At 33.3% G+C, this 24,527-nt stretch overlaps 1 protein-coding gene across 3 annotated transcripts in view; it reads left to right on the top strand.

Moving 5' to 3' along the window:
• The first annotated feature begins 402 nt into the window (after positions 1–402).
• Positions 403–24,527, top strand: part of NOVA1 (NOVA alternative splicing regulator 1) — a 152,462-nt gene continuing 128,337 nt past the window's right edge. For 2 of the 3 annotated variants that reach the window (XM_034937370.3, XM_034937369.3), the window contains exons 1-2: positions 1,420–1,562; positions 3,310–3,453. In XM_034937370.3, the coding sequence (XP_034793261.1) occupies positions 1,427–1,562; positions 3,310–3,453 (280 nt within the window). In that variant the 5' untranslated portion in view covers positions 1,420–1,426. Of the gene's footprint in view, positions 1,563–3,309; positions 3,454–24,527 lie in introns of all 3 variants that reach the window. The other variant, XM_034937373.3, reaches the window with a different exon arrangement.

Raw genomic sequence — 24,527 nt, 5'->3', positions numbered from 1 at the left:
TTAAGAAATCCTCTTTGGATGAAATCATACCGTAGAAAATCGCCGATGAGTGAGATGCTAACTAATTAATGTCTTTTACCCAACTCTTAAAAATAAAAACTAATGCACCTAGCAAGAAGTCCTGGAAGCATACAGTGCTGGCTCTCCCTCCAGCTCTGACGCTGTCCCACCCGTTGTCAACGGTCACTCGAATGCCCTTCTTAGACTAGCCAAAATTGTCGCCGCTCCAGTACCAGCTGGACCAAGATCCCATCCCACCCCTTCGCTGCCCCTCATCACCAAAGTTTCCTGATTGGGAAGGGGCCCGAAGAACCTTTCTCACATTTCTATTTTATTGGCTGGCACGGCTGTCAGTAATCTCTCCTTCCCGCCTTCTAGCCTAGCGCGTTTCGTGGACCCCTTGGTTTCTGCGACAAGCCGCTTACGTTTGCCTGAGCCGTGTTGCCGGGGACCAGCGACCTTTCACCCCTCCCTTCCCACAGGAGCGCCCCGGCCCCCGCCCCCGCCCCAACCGCCGGCGCGCGTCCTCACCGCGCACGCGCTCCCCTCGCGCGCGCACACGCCCGCGCACACACGCTCCCCCGCCCCCGCCCGCGGAGTTCCCCCTCACCCCTCAGCCGCCCCGCCGGCTGAAGCATCGGCGCTGGGAGGCGGCGGCGCTGCTGAGAGGCAGGGACCCGAGCGCGAAGTGTGTGGGAGTCTACGAACTCAACCCCTCTCTACCCTCCCCTCACAGCCACCCCCTCCCTCCCCGCCAGCCCCCCCCAACAAGCGGGAGAAATAATGAGCGAGACCGGGCGGCAGCAGCAGCAGCGCCGAGCAGCCCAGGCAACGGCAGAACCGCTCCGGCAGCGGCGGCGGCGGCAGCACCAGCAGCGGGAGCGAGCGCAACGCTAGCGCGGCGCGGGGACCGCCGCGCTCCTTCCCGGCTCCTGCCCTCCTCTGCCGCTCGCTCCTCTCTCGGCATCCACCTCCTTCCCCTCCTCCTGCTCATTCACTCTTTCCCTCACTCTCCCCTCCTCCTCGGCTTCTCCCCGCGCCCCGCCAGCCCTCGCGCTCTCCCACTCCCTCTGCCCGTCCTCCCCGGTCCCCTCCTCCCGCTCATTCACTCGCCCCTCTCCCTTCTCCACTCTCTCCCCCTGTCTCCTTTCTTCTTCTTCTTTCACCCTCCGTCTCTCACACCCCCTCCATTCCCCTGTCTCCTTTCTGACACTGCACTGCAGCTGCTCCTCAGCCCTGCCCCCTCCCCAGTGAGAACAAACCAGCAACATTGCTTTTTTTCCTAAAGAGATTTATATTGATCCGATTAAAAAAAAAAAACCTTAGGAAACCCCAAACGCAAAAAAAAAAAAAAAAAAAAAAGAAAAGAAAAAGCCAAAACAAAAGGGAGAACCTTCTCCCGGTAGCAGCGGCAGGAACTGCAAACATGATGGCGGCAGCTCCCATCCAGCAGAACGGGACCCACACTGGGGTTCCCATAGACCTGGACCCGCCGGACTCGCGGAAAAGGCCGCTGGAAGCCCCCCCTGAAGCCGGCAGCACCAAGAGGACCAATACGGGCGGTGGGTATCGCTTCCACCTCCCCGCTGGCCCCATCCCCCGCCGCCCGCCCCTGCCTCCCTCCCTCGCCGTCCTCCCTCCCTCCTTCCCTCCCTCCCTCCCGCGGCCCGGACACCTCCAGCCCGAACCCGGCGGCTCCTGCGCCCCTGCCCCGCGCCCCCTCCCCTGCACCTGCCCCGCGCCTAGGTGTCCCCGACACATTTCCATTTCCGTGTTTATCATTCATCAAAATGGCGACCAGTTTTTCGGAATAGACCTATCTTTCCATTTAATCGGTCCAGAGGTTGACCATGTAAATATCCTAGACCTGGGCAAGAAGGTCCATTCAGGAGGAGGAGGAGGATGACCCCGGAGTGAGGTGATGGCCGCCCGAAGATGCGCGCTGCGTTTAACAGTCTGATAAAATAAATAAATAAATGGCACTTGGGTAGCGGATTGCGAATGATTGGGGCGCCGGAGAGTTTTTCCTCTCTCCATCCTCTTGCTTTGGGCCACAAGTAGTATGCAAAATCTTGATGAGTGCATGCCCTTACCGCACTTAGATTGTCGGTGCAAATATTTCATTGATTTGTCTTCAGGGGGGTGCATACGAGGGTGGGGGTGTCTGGAACGGTGACTTGTTAGTTAACATCCTGCGCTTCCTTGGAAGATGAGTTTTAACGGGACCGATATCGCTTCTTCATTTGCACTGGAATCATCTTAACAATGCACCCAATGCATCGAAGCAGAGGTGAATTTATCTCCAGCATATGCATTGTAGACGGATGGGGGTCTTTTGAGTGGCACACCACAACATTTGGAACATTCATTCACATTAAGAAAGCTGGATTTACCGGGGTGTCTCCTGTATAAGATGTGATCAAGTTGACGGAAATTAAAGTTTGTGGAGTTGGCTTAATTTTCTAAAACGTTTCATTTTATTTTTCTTGGTTCTTCCACCCCCTTTCCGTTTTAAAAGTTGTGATTATTTTGGGAAAGGAACATTACCTGTTTTGTCACTTTTAAGCCTATTTAATATAAATGACTCCTAAGCTTTTTAGTATTGGCAGAATTCTTCTTAAGGTCCTTTAATTAATGAGCTTAAACGAGATCACGGTAGACTAAGAAGTGCTAAAGAAATGCACTAGGATTAGTTAGATTTGCCAGTCCACCACACTGAGTTATTTCCTGGCAGTTATTGAAGACTTGGAATACACCCCACAGTTTGGGTGGATTATTTGGTAGGAGAATGGTTGTTTTGTGGACTTTAAGTAGGATATAGGCAATGGCTAATTGTAGTCCTTATGTGTCTGCTAATGACAAATAAATACAGCTCATCACTATTTACAGTCCTGGGCTTTTCTTCTTTTTTAATATGTTAAGTGAAGGTTTGTCATCTTATAAACCTCTGAAGTTTTGTTAAAGGGTCAGTTCATTTCATTTTGCCACAGATAGAATTGGAAGATTTCCATGTTTGGAATAACAGCTGGAATTTAGTCATCAGTTTTTACAGTGCTGCAAAATAATAGAATATGTTTATATTTTAATTCCAAGCTTGAAAGTATAAATCCTATAAAATGGGAAACATTTTGTACCTGTTTGTTTTTCAATGTAATTGGCTTATTTTCATTCTCAAAAAATGTTTAACTTCATATTTCCTGCAGTTATATACCCAGTGCTTTAGTTGCTGTTTTTCTCTCTTGAGGGTGGAGAGGGGATACAAAGTTTGAAATACTGTGTTAACCGAGTATATTTCTTTGCATTTTTCAGAAGACGGCCAGTATTTTCTAAAGGTTCTCATACCTAGTTATGCTGCTGGATCTATAATTGGGAAGGGAGGACAGACAATTGTTCAGTTGCAAAAAGAAACTGGAGCCACCATCAAGCTGTCTAAGTCCAAAGATTTTTACCCAGGTAGGTGCAATGGTGAAGAGATTGTTTGATGAGCTCCCCACAGGAAAGAAAGATCTACTTGTGTTGTGTGCTGTCTTGAAAGAATTTTTAAGCAATACTGGAGACTTTATTTAGATATTGCTTTATAGGAATATATTGTGGAAAAATTTTCAGATTATTTCTATTGTTGATTATGCCTTTTTCCTATAATTGTTGTACCGTGTATGTGAATTAGACCAGTTGCAAGATGATTCGGGTATTTCTGAATAATTCTTATTAGCAAAAAAACTCAAAAATTTAAAGATAGAAACCTGGACAGCTGGCATCAGGAAATAGGGTTCTTCTGAAGTTTTCAGACATCATTGTAATGACAATTAGCTTAGAGTGAATTCAGAAGAGGGGGGTAGGGAGGCTTCTTAAAGAATGGACCATTTACTTCTGAATCCATTATGTACCTCTTTCTGCTTCATTGCTTTGTTTGTTGGCCTTGGAGTGAAGTAAAGAGGAAAAGTGTTGCCTCTTCAGATTTTTTAAATATTGCAGTTTTAATGCAATTGATATAAGGAAATTTATACTGTTATGCAAGAAGTAAAATAATGCTTCAGAATTCATGTTAACTTAAGAGCTAAATTTGATTAAATATGTTGACAGTTAGTGTAGTACAGTAACCTACTGGAATATGGGAAGTTTCCTTGGTGGTATAAATTTTTTGTTTTTCACTTTCAAGTATGCCTTTTTAAGTGTTAAATAGTTCTGCATGTCCATCTTTTTCTATTTTTTCTTACATTTTGCTAATCACTATATGTATTTTAGGTTTAAGGGAAAAGTCTCTGTAATTGAGTAGTACATTTCCTAGATAAAACATTATCAGCTGATTTGCTTTTATTTAAATCTAGCTTTCTGTGATTTTTTTAAAGGTTATTTTATCTTTATGGCTATCAAAAACGTTAATTCAGTGCTGAGGGAACCAATACTGCTTTAATTTTTTTCTTCCTGGTGGAAAAGAAAAGCTGATTTGCTTTCAGTGATCTAATTCAGTAAGAGTTCTTTAATACAGCAAAGACATCTGGCATGAATGTAAGCAGAACATTTGGAGGACTTCTTTTTCATAGCCAATCACTTGGTATTAGAAATGGACCATTATACTGGATAAGAAGGTTTTAGAATGGTTGAAACTATCATTTAGTTTTACAAATTAAATGTAGTATTTTTTGTAAACATTAAACTAAAAAGTAATATATTAGACACGATGTTCCTCTAAAGTTTGTTTCCTATGAGTGTAGTTTTGCAGATGGCTTTCCTTGTCTCTGAAACTTTCCTTATGCATTAAGAAAGTTTGCTAACATATTCACATTCATATGTTTAAAAGGTATATTATGATAAAAAAAATCAATGTGGAATTGTGAAAACCCTTAGTACAAATAAAAGCACTCAAAAGAGCTTGATTGCAGAATTAATAACATGATAGTTCTAGGAAAAGAGCTGCAGTGGTAAATTAAATTCACTGTCAATAGATGAAAATGAAATAGCTTTTTTGCATTATACATGAGGTGGTATCAGATGTGCAGGGATGTTACAGAAAATTGGTGTTTATCAAGGATATTCCAAATAGTAAATTAAATGCCTTTTCATTTGAATATAGTTTATTTTCAGTGGATTGGAAAGGGTGCACTGAGAATTAGATCTTTTGTTTTTAGTCCACTTAGTTGTACATTTTTTGCTTATTACATTGAAATTGATTATTTTATTTATAGTTCTGAGGCATGTTATTTGTATAGAGCAAGAATATCTGTTGGAAAAAAATGGAAAGCTGGAATGCGTTGAATAAAATTTTGTGTGTGTGGTGACGTAACCTGATCAAATGTGAGTTGAAATGTTGGATAAAAGAAGGCTATACTTTGCCGGTAACAGGTGGAAACCAATCACACAGTGTGGGATCAATTTTAAGGATAAAATAAAGCCTTGTAGTTTATAAGAAGCTTAAAGAATTCTGAACAGTTTGTATTAAAATACAATTTTAACTAGATTATTACCTGTTTGGACAGATAATCTCTTTGCTTCAGATAGACTTTAATTTTAATAGTCTTTCTCTTCGCACTTGACCACAAGTCTGCAGAATAATTTTAAGATCCCGGTATTCTTCAACATAGCCTCTGAGCGCTTTTCAGTTTCTCTTACTCAGATGTACGTAAATGATGAGCTAAATTATAAACTGTGATCATATCATCAAGTTATAAAGAATTTCTTAGAGGATTAATGAAATCATTTGGAAGCCCGTTTTTGTGTCTTTCATACATATATGAAGTTCTTAAAGCTATATATATGTATATTTATGACTGTCATAATCTACTAGAACAAATATGCCTAATGTTTATTTCATGAAGCCCCTTTTCTGTTTCTCATTTGGTAAGAGCATATTTGGGGAAAAGTCTACTTTAGTTGTATAACCTAATGGATTTTCTCAAATTACCCAAGTTTTTAAGCAGAATGTAATTGTGTTTGTAAGGTTTAGTTAAAATACTAGTGTGTTTTCGGAAACTTTCTTCAGGATGTGTAACACAGATTACAGACACACTCGGGACATTTTAATACATTTTAACTCAAACGATAGGTACTTTAAAGAAATTATAGCCAATATAATTTCCTTGTATGCTTATTTGTTTTTCTTATTTCTTTTGAAAATATCTTAAGCAACCCTGCCTTTATGAGTAATTTTTAGAATTATGGTTGAAATGAAAAAACATTTTTGTACACTAATTGAGAATTTGTACAGCTGGATATTGCATTGCATTTTTCAATGTCGTGTATTAAATAACAAACTTGAGAAAATTGTGTGATGAGGAATTGTAAAATGTATTCTTCAATTACTGCAATCAGATAAAATGATCTACAAGTAGATCATTTTTGCTGTACTACGTAATCCATTTATCTGTTTTACAAAATCAAATCTTACAGAGTACTGACTTAATTCTGGTGGTTTAGGAATATACCTTTTTTTTTTCTTACATGATTAGAGCAAGCCAATTTGATTTACTTATATATCTTTTTATAACTAGGTTATAGCAAGTTACCTTGTAGTAAAAAACAGCTTTCTTGGTTTGAGGAATATATTATTGTATGCCTTTTCAGAGTGACGATAGTTTATTTTTATTCTTTTATTTGGCATAAGGATATGTTTAGTTTTTGTTAATAATCATATTGGTTTTATCTGTAAAAATTATTTAATGGATGGTTCAGGTAGGTAATCCGAAAAACTTACTGCATGCATTATTGGTTGGAAATGATAACGGATGTATGCAATAAATATTTTCGTGTATTCCTTAGATTTTAGAACATATCATAGTATACTTATTTTTATTCTATTATATGGTATTCGTTACATCAGTCAAACAGAATCCTTCATTATAGTGTTGGAATCTGTCTATTTTACACTGTTTTTATATTTGTCATTATAAAACTAGGATCACATTTAATAAAAAATATTTCCTTTTATGGTTCTTAATTTAAAATTTGAAATTATTATTTGTACATTCATTATATTTCAATTTTTCTTACTGTCCAAATTGGGTGGTGCTTTTTTAAAAAAAACACAAACCATTATACATTTTTTTAAATCATAAAAGAGCAGAATGTAAGTGAAATTTTTTTGTAGGGAAGGAAAGACCCAACATTGCTTTTATTTTGAAAAGGGGAAAATATAGTGGCCAAATTAAACTTTAGAACTGTAATTGTATAATTATGATAATTTTTTGCAAATCAGAGGAGATAATGAATTTAAAACATTATTTCTGTTTACATCATTGAAGGAAGAGTATTATGATATTGGTAGTACATATGAATGTGAATCTCTTACAGCTTCTAAAAGTTGCAGTCTGTACTTTGATCTTAGATGCGAAGAATATTGGACATTTGTTGGAATATATATTTTAAGGCAAAATTAGTGATAAATAGAACTGTAACAAGTACAGAAAATAAAATAGTATAATTTCCAACATTGTTGGGTGGGTTTAATAGGATAGTTATCATTACACTAGGTTATACTTTGGATTTTAGTGTTATCAAAGAGTTGCTGACACAAAGTGTTTTTCCTTGAATCTTAAAGTTGTAATGTTTATTTGACACACTACCTATTGTTAGGGTTACTTTTATCTTTTATCTCTATATCTACAATTGAAGGAGAAACATAATCTTTTACTTAAACGTTAGTATCTCTGAAAATTTGCTGTATTTTGGTTTAATTTTTTTTAATACTTTATTTTCTTACTTTAAGCAATAGGAAATCTTAACATATGAAGGAACATTACTGGCATAGCGCAATCTATATTAACATTACAGTTTCCAAGAGATACAATTTTATTCCTATCTTGTGTATGCAAATGTTTTGTGGGGTTTTTAGAAAGATGAATTAGCACTAAAAATTTTAGCTGTACATTTTATTTGATTCCTTTTTGTATCATTTTGATGTTGACAGAGTAAGTTATAAGACATAATTAATTTATAGTGTTGGTGTTTTCATGAATCATATACACAATGCTACTTTGAAATTTGCTTTTTGATGCTTTCTGGGCTTTGGAAAAACAGCTCATTTAAAATTTGTGTCATTGTAATGAAATATATCTACAACATTGCCTTGCAAATACTACCCCAAAGGATTTCAGGAATAGTTTAAACATGTTGGTGATATAGTTCAATACTTATGTATTGAAGATGTTTCATACAGCAAGAGGAAAAATGATCTGTGTCTTGAAAATGCTAAGGAGTATGTGATATCACTAAAAACATGACTGACAACCATCAGTGAAAAACTTATGTATTTTATGTTGTATTGTTTGGGAGTTTTTTGCTCTGGCTTCAGAGAATTAATTTTTTAAAAAATTATTAAGTGACACAAATGACATTTATTGACTACATATTATGCTACTTGTTAACTAAATTTCAGCACCTAATAAATATTTTTAACCATAGAATTTTTAACTGTGGAGTCTCAGTTTTGTCCAGTTCAGTGGAGCTATATTTTAAAACACAACTTTTATGAGTAAGTTCTGCTTTTCAAAATAAAACTGGGGGGACGAAGGTGGGAGATTTGTGCTTGATTGCCATCTCATTTCCATCTTTGGATACTGCTTTAGCATAAAGTTAAACAACATCTGCAGAGATCTGACTGACAAACATCTCTCTGGGACTCATCATTGCAGCCTGCAGCAGGTGCATTCAGCTTTGCAGTCTTTTCCAAAAAGAGGTTAGTTTGTTTTAACATTTATCAGTAGACCAGTGGGAGCAAGTGACTAGAGAGAAGAGGTTAGTTGTCACTTGTTCAGTACTGGAATACTACAGGTAATTGGACTGGACTGGTGGGAACTGCAACAGTGTGTATCTCACATTGCACTGCAGCTGCTATGGAGCTTAATTAACCTGACCCTCAGAGACTGAAGTGTCATGGTATAAAACGCAACATGCAAGGAATGAAGTAGTGCTTTTCAATACTTTCTGATGCTTGGGTTGATGAAGTTTCCATATTCTTCATTTTATTCTTTAAAGATATGGCATCAGCTTTCCTACGTCTTTAATATGGAAATATTTTCAACTACATTGATTTTTCATGAAACTGATAGAATGTACATAAAACAAGGATAGGGTCTTTAGGTATAGAAATAACAAAAAAAAACCTTAAGTGAGAAGCATTTACATTTCACTATGCCACCAGTACATATGTAAAACATGAGTGAGTGGAAATAAGTGGAAGTACTTGGTAGTTCTTCTTAAAATATTATCTCAGATTAACATTTATTTTTCATAGGAAGTTAAAAAATTATTTAAGTTATATCTTTTTAGAATATTGATGGCTTTGGCAAGTACACTTTGCAGAGTAGTTTGAAGTGTTCCAACAAACAGGACAGGTGTAGCATATTAAAAATATTTTTAAGATTTTGAACTTAATTTTACTGAAATGTTTCCCACATTTAATTACAAGTAAATTAAAATTTAGTCAAAATCTCAAAAAATTACTGTGTCATTTATTTCTGTTGTTTTTAATTTCTCAATCTGTTTGAAGTATTGACTTTGAGTATGCGTCTGTGACATATATACAAGTTTCTTGTGTGTTCTAATAGTATTCCCAGTGAATACAGATATGTTATCACAGTCTTGTTCATTAATCAGCCCTTAAATAGAAAATATACTCAAAGGTAAAAATACATTTAAACGAAATCTGGCAAAGTCTGTACTATCTTAAAATAATTTGGAATGTAAAAACCATTTGAAGTCTTTGTAAAGCAGTTTTATAGCTTTGACTTTTCTATTAAATTTACTAATCTGAATTTTTTGGTATCCATTGAATATAATTTATTATTTACCAAAGAGTAGTTAAGTTTTGGAGTTTGCACAGGTTTTTTTTCTATTTTTTTGTTTTGTAAACTATGTATTTTTCCTGAAGGAATATTTACCAGTATTGGTAATAACTGTTTCATACTGAAGATACTGCTTGAGAAGAAAATAATTTTTACTTTAATTATGAATAGTTGGAATTTATTGGTAATTATAGCTGTTAAAAGAAATAAGATTAAAGCTATGTTATCTAGAGGTCAAGAGATTCATTCCAGTACTTTAAAACATAAATTATTTTATTCTCTTTTGACATGATTAACTATTTTTAATCAATTCTTATCAACATAAAAATACTTTAAAATTTCACATATATACTTTTACCGTGATTTTTAAATTTTTGTTTAATAAGACATTGAATAAGAACAAACATTTTAAGACTGCAAAGTAAAAAAGATAATTATTTACACTGATAAACTTTTTGAGATATTTTCAGTATTTTCCAAGTTTCACACCACTGTATGGATATCCAAATCTTGATCATGAAAACACCTACTATCTCCACTCCATCATTGATTCTTTGCTGCTTCCTGCAGGGCCTGTCATAGCATTGTTGACAGGAACAGATGAAAAATGAAATTAATGTCTTGAGGTTTTTAACAGCAAAATGATTAAGGTAAGATTATTTGGTGTGGAAAATAAAACATTTTTGTCCATTTTTCAATGAATTTTATTCAATAGGTTATATTTAAAATTGATGTTATATTTTTCTTTTTTATTTCAAGACCTGTTTTATGTCTTACTGATGTTCAATATATTTCTAATTTCTGATAAACTGTATTGCAGACTCAATAATTTAAAAATTTTAGATGGTAGTGTTTTTTTTTTACCTTCCTTGTGAAACTGAGCATACATTTCGAAGTTCTGTGGAAGAACTTTTCAGTTCATTTTAAAGATGTTTGAGAATAGTTATACTCTCATGGCTCCATAATTTTACTCACAGTGTAAGTTTTCAGAGAAGTTTGTTAATTAAAAAGATTTCAAATCCTGCATTTCTTCTAGGATATGACAGAGGTTTACTTAGTTTACTTAGTTCTAAAAAATCATTCTGATTTTAAAGAAGATTGTCTTCATTTAAATTGTTAATAATTTGCTGCTGTAGAAAATACACTGGACTGAGACTGTATTTTAAGATCTAATCTGGGGGGGAAGGGCAGAATAGAACCAATAGTAGTGCATTTCAGTAACACAGAATAGTAGGTAATAGGGTACCTACTATTTTAAAAAAAAACATGTTTTTGTTTTCTTTTTATGTTGCTAAATATTTTAGAAGAACTGTAGCTTTTTAATTTTGGTCATATTAATTCTTGAAATACCTGGTTTCGAAGTGGTTAGTGTTGGAGGTAAGTAAGCTCTTACTGGTAGAGCTCATTCACATACTTAGTCCTTAATTATTCTTTGGATAACCCATGTTTTTATTTTTCTATGATGATGATTTCTTTAAAAAGTGGTGAAGGTAATTTTTTTTTAAACTTGGTTTCATTCTTAAGTGTGAAGTCTGCCTGGAAGCTTTCTCTTGTTAATTATTATGCATATTTATCAGATGCTTCCTGTAAACGCTGGTGTAGGCAGCTATTTGGTAATCATTACTTAGAATTATTACAATGTATCTTTTCTCCATTCGAGGAATATAGGCATACTTTGCTTTACCCTGAGAAATTTTGCTTTGCTCTTTTCTCCTTAGATTTTTTTTTTTTTTTTTTTAGATCCCTGTTAAAGATTTAGGACAACATTTAGGAATAGCTAAGAGACTTTTTATTTAAAAGGTTTGGAGAAATCATAGAGTTGTGGAAATAGATCAAAGTGATGAAGTTCAGATGATCTCTTCTAAAACTTTCATTTAACAGTTGAGAAAACCAAGGTACCAAGAGATTAAGTGATTTACGTAAGGTTTCTCTAATGCCAGTAATTGTCCTGTAGCTTTGAAATGTGTTTTCTGAATTTGTGGTACAATTGTAGTAGGTACTTCATTCTCTTGTTTTGTTCTACTTTTTTTTCCCCTCCCTTCTGGATGTGACTCTGAGGAAGTAAGTCCTTACCTCCTCTCTCTCCTAGTCTTAAAATGAATATATGTTCTTTAAAAAAAAAAAAAAACCTGAGATGATGGCCCAGTGGTTATTTTGCCATTATTATTATTATTTTAGTTCATGTGCTACACTGAAGGAACATAGGCAGGGTGCTCTTTGGTCATTAACAAATTTCTTTTAGAAAAGGATATCATAGGTTATATTGCCTGGAGCATGTAGCCTGGTCATTTTCTCTCTTTCCTTAATTATACTGTTTGAAAGTGGCAGTGTTTTTATGGTGATTAGATTTCTGCAGCATTGTTATTTTTCTTCATTTGTACTTTTTTTCTTTCTTGCTTTCATCATTCCTTAGCTATACTTCTACATTTTAATTTTTGGTTAGAGTATTGACTTATTAAAAAAGTAGGCTAAGTTAAATTTTGTTTTCAAGAATTATTTTAATAATATATGTATTTTTCATGTTTTTATGACTTTTATAAAACCTCCTGTAAGTATAGTGTATTTGGGTGAATATTCATAACATTTGGTTCAATAGATAAATACCATGATTAAAAAATAAGCATGAGGCTAATTGTAAGGCAACGTAGTAAAAATGTAGCTGTATTGTCCAGTAATTATTAATTTGAAAACATCACTGTTTTCTCCTTTTTGGCTATTCATTTCATTGAATTGGTCTACTCAGTTAATTAGAATTCTGATATTATTTTCATTGTGTTATAGGCTTAAGGACTATGTTCTAATATAATCATAAAAGTACTTAATGTGATTTTGAAGACTTTTCCTTCTACAGTGTTAAATTAAAACAAAAACTCTTTTGTGATAGTCTTTACTCACATCAGTTGAGTAATTGGATTAAGGTCCACTGATGTGGGGGAATTTATGGCATCCTTCTTGCCTGCTGTGTGTTTAACATACAGCGCAATTGTTTAATCATAGGTGGCACTGGAAATTTAAATGAATGTATGAATGAATGACTGAATGAACCATTTGAGATTTCTTCTGTGAAGTGCTCATGGAATACCAATACAGTGGATATAGAAGGCAGTCCATCTTTAGTTTTTCATTACACTTCTAGTTTACTTTAATAATGAATTTAGAAATTTAAATGAACAAGAAATGCATAGAAGTGTTAGGGTAGGTATTGGCTAGGTACAGTGGAGTATGACAGGGGAATTTTGCGTTCTGTTTAGCATGCTATCCTGTGTGAAAGAAACTGAAATCCAATATTATGGAGAGTATGTTAAAGCCAACTCTGAAATGAAGACCACCTTTAAAATAACTTAAGCAATATGAGTTTAAGAATTAGTTATTAATAAAGTATATTAAAAGTATATATATATATTACAAGATTTTATAGCTGTATCACATTGTAGTTTATTTATGGCCACATGGCCATATGTTCAGTAAGGAAAAAGACCAATCATGATTTTTCTTGAGTACTAACCATCAAATTAAAGTGATATATTAGAAGTATGCTTACTAAGTGTTTTGTTTATAATATATTTTAATATCTTCTTCCCCAACTATAGTGGGGAAGTTAACATGTGACTTTGTTGGGGGAGGTTACATTGTTACATTGAGAAACTGGACAATTTACTTTTCTAATGTGCCAAGAAAAAAAAAAAATACCAGCTGTATAGTAGAGTGGAACTTATTTGCTTATAGTTTGACTTACTTAAATATCAAGGTATTAGTATATGTTACTTTATTTGAAATTAAAATTTTAGGGAAGATATTGAGTTTGGGATATTTTGGAGTCTTTACATACTTTGTAAATATATGCAATTTAAAGAGATACATGAAGTAAGAGTGTTTTTCTTGTATTAATACATTGTTTGATTTTTATCATAGTAAACCAGTGAAACATCTAAGATTTAATAGATAGCACTCTTTCATGCCTTGTGATTAGTCTTCCACATTTTTGTAAATTTTATTTATATTTTAAAAAGTAATGGAGAACAGTGGGTTAAAATAACCATATCATAGTGTTTCTTGTCTGTTTCCCCGTGCCCTTCTTTGCCACGGATTTTAAGTATTATGAACATTAGTGGGCTTTGTTGGGGTTAGAACTAAGTATACAATGCCCTAAAATCTTAGATGGATACCAGGTTACAAGTTTGATAACTGTATAATGGAGAATTATATCTAGAAGTTGAAATTATCTCTGTTAGTGTCAGGGTCTTGGGAGGAGGGGTTAGATTTCGAAGAAGACTTCGAAGAGGAGCTGACAGGGTTTTGGGGACTGAATTTTAATTTGCTTGGTGAACAAAAGTGGAAAGTCATTTAAGGCATATATAGACATAAAGATGTGCAAAAATTCTGTTATATTCAGGGGTCTAAAAGTAGTTTGGTATTGATTGGATAAAAAGTGGATATTGCTGTTGGTGTGGGAGTCAGTGGTGGTAGGAGGCACTATAGATATCTGTACAGGTAAGAGACAATCTAGTGCATATGAAAAAGAAGAAAAGACTGGCTGAAAAATATTCATCCTAAATATGTTCGTTAGCAAGAATATTTTTTAAATCTACATCTGCCGTGTGTCTGTAAAATGACTGACAGTGGTACTGTAATTAAAAAATATATATTTATGTAAATATAGTGACACTTATAGTCTGGCGGATGGATTGCCCAGTTGTTCAAAAGTATAATTGAGTATTAGATTGGATTCTGGCTTTCTGCTTAGGAAATAGAAATAGAATTTTATAAAGACCCAATTTACTTAGAAAGGAAAAGGCAAAGGGAAAGATGGGACAACTAGAAATACAGAAAAGAGATGTTAAGAAATGTGAGTTGTGTTTAACCAGTTATGTGCCAAGTATGGAAGAAAAAAAAGGTGGAGGACAGTTAGTGAATGACAGATTTCTATGAAGAATGTTTTGCTGTATGTGGGGAAGATCTTTAACTAATTTGCTTTTGATTCATAGCAGTTCAGATCATATACAAGAAAAAATGTTTCTTGTTTCTTAAATTCATTCAATATGTAGGCCTTTCTTGCTTTCTTAGCATATGAAAATATATACTTATTTTTAATTGGATAAACATGAGTGATTTATACAATATGTGTGTGTGTGTGTGTGAATTTGATGCTGTTCAAACACTAAAGTTAGGTATATTGTCAAAACATTGTTAAGCTATGTCAGTGAAAATTAAAACTTACTATTTATTAGTGGATTCTCTGTTATGTAATTTTTTTGCTTGAATTTTTGTTGATTATTGAGATAAAGTGGGATTTTTCATCATTTATAAGTATTTCACATAAGAATCAATCTTAATTAATACCCTTATCAAATTCAGATGAATTTTTGAAAGTCTGAAAAATATGATGATGTTTTTTCATTTAGAAAATGAGATTAAAAATCTATCTTGCATTTTATACTGATTTGTGCAATTATTGGCTACTTGTGTAGAGAAACATTAAAAAATTGAACAGCTGAAGTGACATTAAGCAACAGATGGGGATTTAAAATAAAAATATTCACTGTGTAATCTTTATTTAAGTGCTATTCATAATTCAGTAATACCAGTTGTGTAACTCAAAGTTGAATTAAATATAAAAAAGGAAGCATAAGAAAAGTCCCATTTCCTTAAAATTGATATCTGTGTTATGGTATGAGTTCATGATTTGTTTATAAAGTGAGAAATAATCTAGCTAAGAGTTGCATACATGTTTTTTTGCAGGTCAAATTCAATTCTTTTTGAGAAAAATTTTGAAGAAATTTTGAATTATTTCCAAATAATATTTATTTGAATTTAACATATTTTACTGTTTCTGCCTTTAAAATGATATTCTATTTTGTATTTTAGCTTATCTTCTCAACTGAAAATTTGAAACCATGCTTTCTTTACAGTAGTATTTTAAACTAATTGTTCTGAAGCGTATACCTATTCTGTTTAAGGAAAGGTATGTTCCTCTCAAAGCTTTATCACACTTTCAGCTATGCTGGTGTATTTGACATCTTGTTTAAAAACTAGAATGTCTCTGCATACGAACACACAAACTGTGATAATGAGCTAGATATGCCATATGTGGCACTTTAGGTTGGCATATATCTGAAATGGCATGTTTAATGTACTGTATTACTAGGATTAGTAATTTTACAGTGGAAGGCTGCTACTTTTATGATACAGTCTCCTGCTGCTGGGCTTATAAATCTGATGGACTCTTTACTCAAAATCTGTTTTTTAATTTCTGTAAAAATCTTTTTACTATTGAAATTATCTGCATATGATCTGTCTGGCTGATTGACTTATCTGAAGTTTGTCAAGATTAGTGAGAAGTAAAAAACATATATAGTTTGATAGGTTTATAAATGTAAATAGTAATTATGTATATTTTGTTAAGGAATAATAATGCTAACATATTTAGTATTGCCAGCAATGGTTTAGTAAAGTACATAATTGAGAATTGTTCACAATATTTTTATTTTTAGAAAAAAGTGCATAGGAAAAGCTTTGAGGTTCTATGGAGTCTTGGCAGTGAAGCCATTAAAAAGCAAACTGCAATAAATAATGTTCTTTTATGACAGAATGCTCAACTTTAAATTCATATTCCAGTTCTCATGGACATAATATTCATTTTTTATTTTTAAAATTATGCTTTTATCCAAGGGTTTTACTGAAGCACCTTCAAATCAGTCAGGAGATTGCATTAAAAATCAGTAGAAACTGCAATGCAATGAGGATAATTTAGATAATTTAAATTTAAGGTATAAGTAAAGAATGTAAACATTTTTTGACTACTTAAAATATGCAGAATAAGTACAATTTCGGGTTTGGGAAATGTTTCAACTAACAGTTATCTGAATTCTATATCTTTTGCAAATTCTGTGTTTTAAAAAGCCAGACTCTGAATTTCATTATGTTTTCATTTAAACTGACTCTATCACAGTTAATAGAAAATGGGATTGTGTTGTTTTTAAATTCTTTAGACTATACAACTAAAAGTTACTTGTTGATCAGTTATGGCTTAATGAGACCTTACATTTCTATAGGATTTTAATTCTTAAAACATCAGTGTAGGTAGAATTTTTTGTCTTCATTTTACAGATGAAGAATATAAGATAGTGAAAGGTAAAATTATTTGTGATATGTCAAGTTAATAATGAACCTGTTTATTTTCTGTTATTGTGTAACAGCATTCTGTTATTTTGTATTTGCATCAAATTGTGTATAAATTTGAGTTCAGAAATGGAGTATTCAAAATTTAAGTAAGATTTATCAAACTGCCACATTTGCCCATCACTGGGAGATAATATTTTTGATAGGTTATACATTTTTTTCCAATTCATATGTAAATCCTACAAAAATTTTGCCATTGAAAGGAAAATAGTAATAACTAAGCAACATGGAAACATACAAAAGTTATTTTTTCAGCTGACCAGACTTGTGTATATATATAGAACCTTGATATCTTTCTATTTTCCTATTTTCATATTGACATTAGGTCATTAAGATAGTTTGAAATTGCTTACATGAAATGTAAACTTTGAGATTGTTTACATGAAATGATTCAATTGCCTTCATTTGGCCCTGTAAGATTTTGTTTCTCACTTTTTAAGTTATATATAATGTCTACTTTCAAGATTTGTTGAATTATAGATTTAAGGTTAGAAAACTCTGGTCAGATCACTGTGATATAGTACTCAGTTTAATAAAAAATTTTATGAGGAAAATATGCAATGGAGGTTATACAATGTAGTTTATTAAGCAATTATCACATCAGTTTAGTACTTCTTAATGCCTCTGTGGAAGTACGACGAATACAAGACTTCTAGAGAACATGTGGTGTCAGACCAGAGTTTGAATCCCAGCTCTGCCACTTACTAGGTGTACTATTTTAATCAGTCATTTAATCTTCTTGTACCTCCAGTTTTTTATCTGCATAATGTAGTATCTGTACCTCTTTCATAATTATAACTTTAGGTACTAAAAAGGAAAACTGTAAAAGCATGTCACATAATATTTGGCGTATAATAAGCTTATTATGACCGTATCATTTTTCACCTCCTTTCTATGCTTGTTTCATTTAATAATACTAAATTTATAGCAGAGATTTTAATGTAGAATAAATTACATTAATGTGGCCCTAAAAAGGACAACATTTATATAAGGATTTTTAACAATTGAAGTATTTTTTTCATAATTGTTGTAAAAATGCAGGTGATAGAATGCCAAAGCTCTGACCTATCCTCATCCCACACCTTTAAGATAATATAAATAATTTCTTATATATTTTTAAACATCCTATTTTAAAATAGCAGTTATTGTTTTTAGTGGTAATTATAAGTGATCATCATTTTTATAGATAAGAATGAGTTTTCCGCAAACCACCTATGTTGATTAATGGGTTTATGGAGCTTCTAAATACTGTAAGGTGTCTTTCCAGTCTCAGCTTTGTGGGTATTTTTGTTGCATAGCCTAAATAAGTGTTCTGTGATACTCCTGAAGATATGCAGAGCTTTTTTTATTTGTTTATGTTTTTGCCTATATAGCGGAGAAGAAAACTAGGGATGTGAATTTGTAATATTAAAGCACATTATAATAATCTCATGTGAAACATATGGATTTATTTGTTTTATAACTCATTAAAATTAATTAGCCTCTGTCTTCATCCTTGTATATGCAAATACAAAACATTAAAAATCATTGATTAGAGTCTTAATTGGGATTTAACAGGAATAAATCAGGTGGCATATAGAATATTTAATATTGTCTTTCATGATCTTTTTCAGGATACTAAGACTTCTGAATTTTTTTCCTACTAGCAAAAATGAAAGTCATAGTGCATTAAATGATGAAGCTAAATGTTTAATAATATAGGTGATAATTCATAAGGCTTATTTTAAAGCTTTTTTTTTTGCTGTTAGTAAGATTTTTTTAGCTGGTGCAGTGCAGTGGTGCACACCTTTCATCTCAGCTACTTGGGAGGCTGAGATGGTAGAATTGCTTGAACCCAGGAGTTTGGGAATAGCCTGGGCAATATAGTGAGATCCCATCTCTAAAAATAATTTAATTTTGCAGTATAATTATTTATGAAAAAATAAGTAAATAAAAGTAATTTAAATTTTTTAAGTTTTAAAATATTGGCTCTGTCAAGGTCTTAAATATTTTAACTCATGTTCTTGCAGCCTCCATAAAGGATCTAAGAAATTTTAGTAGTGTAATTCTACTAAACGTATCTTTCAGAGGCCATTTTTTTTTTATTCCTTTCCATTCCTTAGCAAGTATTTTCCATGAGTCATTACACATATTCTTGATTGCCATTACGCTAAAATTGTTTTTTATGATTTGTTTGTATTTTGTCTTAATGATTGTATAAACTTAATTCTGTATTCAGATACTTCATATAGTAAATTAAATATTACTTACATACTAAATATTTTAAGTTTCATGTAATACTATTGCAAGATCAACTAACTGTAAGTATGATTTTTGTTTTGCATGACTGTGACCTGGAGGACAATAAATTTAATAAGATTATACTGATTCTTAGATTGCTTTGTGGAAGAAATAAAATCTTTGTATTTGTAATAGTGTAAATTCAGTTTTATATTTGGAAGGGTACACCTTTGAATATATAAGAATACGATGGCTGGGCACCATGGCTCACGCCTGCAATCCCAGCATTTGGGAGGCCGAGGCAGGCAGATCACGAGGTCAACAGATTGGGACCATCCTGGCCGACACGGTGAAACCCCATCTCTACTTAAAATACAAAAATTGGCTGGGCTTGGTGGCGCACGCCTGTAGTCCCACCTACTCGGGAGGCTGAGGCGGGAGAGTCACTTGAACCTGGGAGGCGGAGGTTGCAGTGAGCCGAGATCACTCTACTGCACTCCAGCCTGGCAACAGAGTGAGACTCTGTCTCAAAAAAAAAAAAAAAAAAAAAAAAAAGAATACCACCTGCTATGGAAAAAAAAAAATAAAGAAACTGAGAAACTTTGTTAAAGACCATTTAATTCCAGAATGATTAAATAGACTTAATCTTTATGGTAATGGATTTATTCTTACATCTTTAAAATCTGTAGAGATGATGACAGTGAAGTCTGATTGGAGTGAGGGTTAAATTATATGTTGTCAGTGTATAGATGATGAATCTGTGTTAGTCTGTATTAGGGATGACTAAAGGTTATCACTGTCTTTATTAATATTAGGGTGTGGTTTTGGGTGTGAACTCTGACATTAACCCAGATTTCCTTCTCATTTGTAATATTTTTTACTTTTCTTTGGAATTAAAGCTACACAATATATGATAAGTCCCAATTCTGAAAGCTCTTTCATGATCTTCCTTGATGATCTTATTTTCTATTTCACTGAGAGAATTATAAAAATTTCATAAGCTCCTACCACCAGATCTACCTACCTAAGTATATGAGTATCTGAATACTTTTACTATTTTGTTAAACTGTTTATGTGCCTAGCAAAGGCCTACTTCTACTTTTTTTCTATATTCCATTCCATTCCATCTTACCTACTTAGATATCATTTAGCAATTCTTTCTCCACTTTCCTGCATTATCAAGTTCTTGCCCTACTGAAAATTATTTTTACCTACAAATACACTGTTCTTTCTCCCACTTAAAAAAAAAAGTGTGTTTCTTTTTATCCCACTTCCTGTTCTGATAATTATGGCATTAACGGTAAAATTCTTCAAATTTGTTGCCCATACTTGTGCTATCTCCATTTCCTCTCTTTTCATTTCTCTTTTGAAGCTATTCCAATTAGGACTTTGACCCAACCTTTCAGTGAAACTACTCATGTTAAAGTCACTGGTAGCTTCTATACTTTTTATTCAGTGGTCAGTTCTCAATCCTCCTTTTTATATAACCATCAGCAGCATTTGACACAGTGGTCACTGTCTCCTTTTTGAAACATTTCATTTTGCTTCTGGTACACCTTTATCTCATTGGTTGCAGCCGTATATTTCTTTTGCTGTTTTTTTTTTTTCTCATTTCCTTGAACTTCTTTTTTTCTGTCCATGGTTACTCCCTTGGTGATCCAATCCAGTATCATGGATTTAAATAACCATCTGTTCTTTGATGACTACCAAATGTTTGTGTCCATTGTGGACCTTTCATCTGAACTCTACACTGATGATGCAGCTGCCTGCTTTATATCACTTCTATGTCTAATATGTATGTTAGAATTAAATATGATTTTAAATATTCTGATCTTTCTCTTGACCCCCTCAGATCAACTTCTCTCAGTCTTCTCCATCTTAATTGCAGCTTCATCTTTTCAGGGTCTGAGGACAGAAATATTTGAGTCATCTTTACCTTCTCTCTTTCTGTTGAACTTCAGATCCAATCTGTCACAATTCTGATTATATTTAAGATACTTGCCTTAAAGGAAAACCATATATTCAAGCCAAAAGAAGATAACAGAAACAAAAGTAAATGTTACAGAAATGCACTCTGCTATGTGTAGGCAGGTAAAGAATTAACATAAAGATATGGTTGGCTGTGAATTCAGTATTAAAACTCTGGTGAATGACAGAAAAAAGTAGCCTGTCTTAGTTACTTGGTTGACCAGACTAAGCTCACAAACTATTTACAGTTTCAAAGATAATTCACTGGGAAATCTAGATTCATGTTTAATTTTGTGTTATAGGGAACCCTGCAGGAAATTTATATTTAAGAAATATCAGTATCGATATATCCATTATAGTAGCATAATTATTTTTATACCTGGGGGAATTGAGTTTTAAAGAATAAGCATGAATATGTATCATGGAATGTTATTTAACCTTAAAAAAGGAGATACAGTGCTGACGTTTGCAACAGTATGAATGCACCTGGAGTATATTATGCCAAATGAAATAAGCCAGACACAGATAGATAGGTACTGTGTGACCTTATTTGTATGTGGAATCTAGAAAAATGTAGAATACCTAGAAATGGAGAATAGAATAGTGGTTACCAGGGTGGGGAGGGGAAATGGGAAGAGTAGGTCAAAAGGTACAAACATGCAGCTATGTAGTATGAATAAGTCTAGAGATCTAATGTACAATATGAGGATATAGTTAATATTGTGTTGTATACTAAAATGTACTAAGAGAGTAGATTTTACATGCTCTTATCACACCAAAAAAGTAACTGTGGAAAGTGATAGATAATTTATCTGACTGTAGTAATCATTTCACTATGTATATGCGTATCGAAACATCATGTTTTACACCTTAAGTATATACAATAATAAAAAAAGGAGGCAAGAGGAGTAAGAAAGTTCTGAATAATACCTGTTCATTAGATTATATAAAAATAAAATCTATCATTGTTAGAAGACACAGTTAGCTTAAAATATATACCTTATCAGGTGGTATGTATATATATATATATACACACACACACACACATTGTGAGTGATAAATATATATTGAACCATTTAGAATATTGTGCTAAATCAATAATTCATCTATTTGAGGATTATACCTTAAGGAAATTATATACTTAAGAATGTATTATCAAAATGGTCAATATTTGCCTGTAAAATATTTTGAGATACTGTACATTTATGCCTGTCAGCTGGGAGTTTCCTCATTTTAGTGTCCGTAAAAATTATTCTGGTTGATAGAGTTCATTTATAATCATTTCACTATGTATATGCATATCAAAACATCATGTTTTACACCTTAAGTATATACAGTAATAAAAAAGGAAGCAAGAGGAGTAAGAAAGTTCTGAATAATACCTGTTCATCAGATTATATAAAAATAAAATCTATCATTCTTAGAAGACACAGTTAGCTTAAAATGTATACCATATCAGGTGGTATATATATATATACACACACATTGTAGATGATAAGTATATATTGAACCATTTAGAATATTGTGCTAAATCAATAATTCATCTATTTGAGGATTATACCTTAAGGAAATTATATACCTAAAAATGTATTATCAAAATGGTCAATATTTGCCTGTAAAATATTTTGAGATACTGTACATTTATGCCTGTCAGCTGGGAGTTTCCTCATTTTAGTGTCCATAAAAATTATTCTGGTTGATAGAGTTCATTTATCTGTTTTAATTTAAATCTCTTAGGCTTAACTGTACTATTTAATGTTTTTTTCATTCTGTACTCAATTATTAAAAACATTTATCTTATTTTCCACATAAGCAGAAAAAATGAGTTGTTATAGATTTAATAAAATATTTGAAATAATTATATAATAACAATTTTGACTTTTTTTCTAATCATGCATTTTATCACTATGTCTTACTGGTAAATGATATTTAATCTCTGTAAATGTTCTGCCAGAATAAGACAAAATAAATCTGTAGGCTTGTTGATATATGTGATAAAGTAGAGGAGATTTGTTTAATCACTGTTGTGAAAAAGGAAAACTGTAGTAGTTGTGGCTTCCTGGATTATAAGGACAAGAACATGTGTATGATTTTGATTTCATTTTTAAGTTTAACATTAAAATTTAAGTATATGGCTCAATATTAAAGCTTAAAATCTGTGACTTAAAACATTTTATTTTTCGTGGTTATTAATTACATAGTTATTTCTTAAATCATCCCTTAGTGTTGACTTATGGAAGATGATGTGGGTTTGCTAAAAGCTTTCTTATGTATTATTTTGGAAATATCTATATTATATTTTCACATAACTGATAGAGACAGATTTTGTGTAGATTTATCTCACTGCAAAGCTCCTTTTCACCACATTGTATTATGAAGTAAAAAATTTCTTTGAAAGTACTTTCCCCAATTCTTGTTTATAAAGTTCATCACATTGGGCTAGATTATGAATGGACATTTAGTCAGTGTCAAGCAATTTGAACTTTTATTTATCTTAAATTGAATTACATACAACATTTTAAAAGGACTGTCTAAATCTGCAGTTATTACATGTTAAAACCTATATTGATGTCAAAACTCCTAAACAGTAGTACGTGTTTGCAGTTTTAAGAGAATTATTTACTTATAATTTACCTAGAAGATATCCCACAATATGATTTTTTCAACATAAAAAGACAGTATAGGCTGGTCTCAGTGGCTCACACCTGTAATCCCAGCACTTTGGGAGGCTGAGAGGCAGGAGGATTGTGGGAGACCAGGAGTTTGAGACCAGCCTGGGCAACAGAGTGAGACTCTGTCTCTACAAAAAAAAAATTTTTTTTAAATTAGTGGGCATAGTGGTGTGAGCCTGTATTCCTAGCTACACTGGAGACTGTCATAGGATGATCACATGAGCCCAGGTGTTAAGGGTGCAGTGAGCGTGATCTCACCGATGGAGCAAGACCCTGTCTCTAAAACAAACAAAAAGGGTGGAGGAAGACAATATGAATGAGTAGTCCATTAACTTAAAACATTTGAAATTAAAGTTTTATGATAACACTTTAATTTTAAGTAACCACTCATTTATGCCCCTCTATTTAAAGCGGAAACCTAAAGCTATTTGTTAATAAAATACTGTTTTACATTAAGACGTCATGGGAGAGAAGGATATATGGGGAAATTAACAGAATTAAGTTAGTTTAAATTAAGTATGAATGACATTTCCAAGGTAGCAGTGAATGCTTTACAATATACACTAATAATTTTATTATTTTTCCCAATTTTATTATACTCGTTTCTATTTCTGAGAATCTTTAAAAATGTGTAATCTTGGCTGGGCGTGGTGGCTCACACCTGTAATCCCAGCACTTTGGGAGGCCGAGGCGGGTGGATCACGAGGTC

Source organism: Pan paniscus, chromosome 15, assembly GCF_029289425.2.
Source record: "Pan paniscus chromosome 15, NHGRI_mPanPan1-v2.0_pri, whole genome shotgun sequence".
NCBI classification, from domain to species: domain Eukaryota; kingdom Metazoa; phylum Chordata; class Mammalia; order Primates; family Hominidae; genus Pan; species Pan paniscus.
This window is presented reverse-complemented; position numbering and strand designations above follow the sequence as displayed.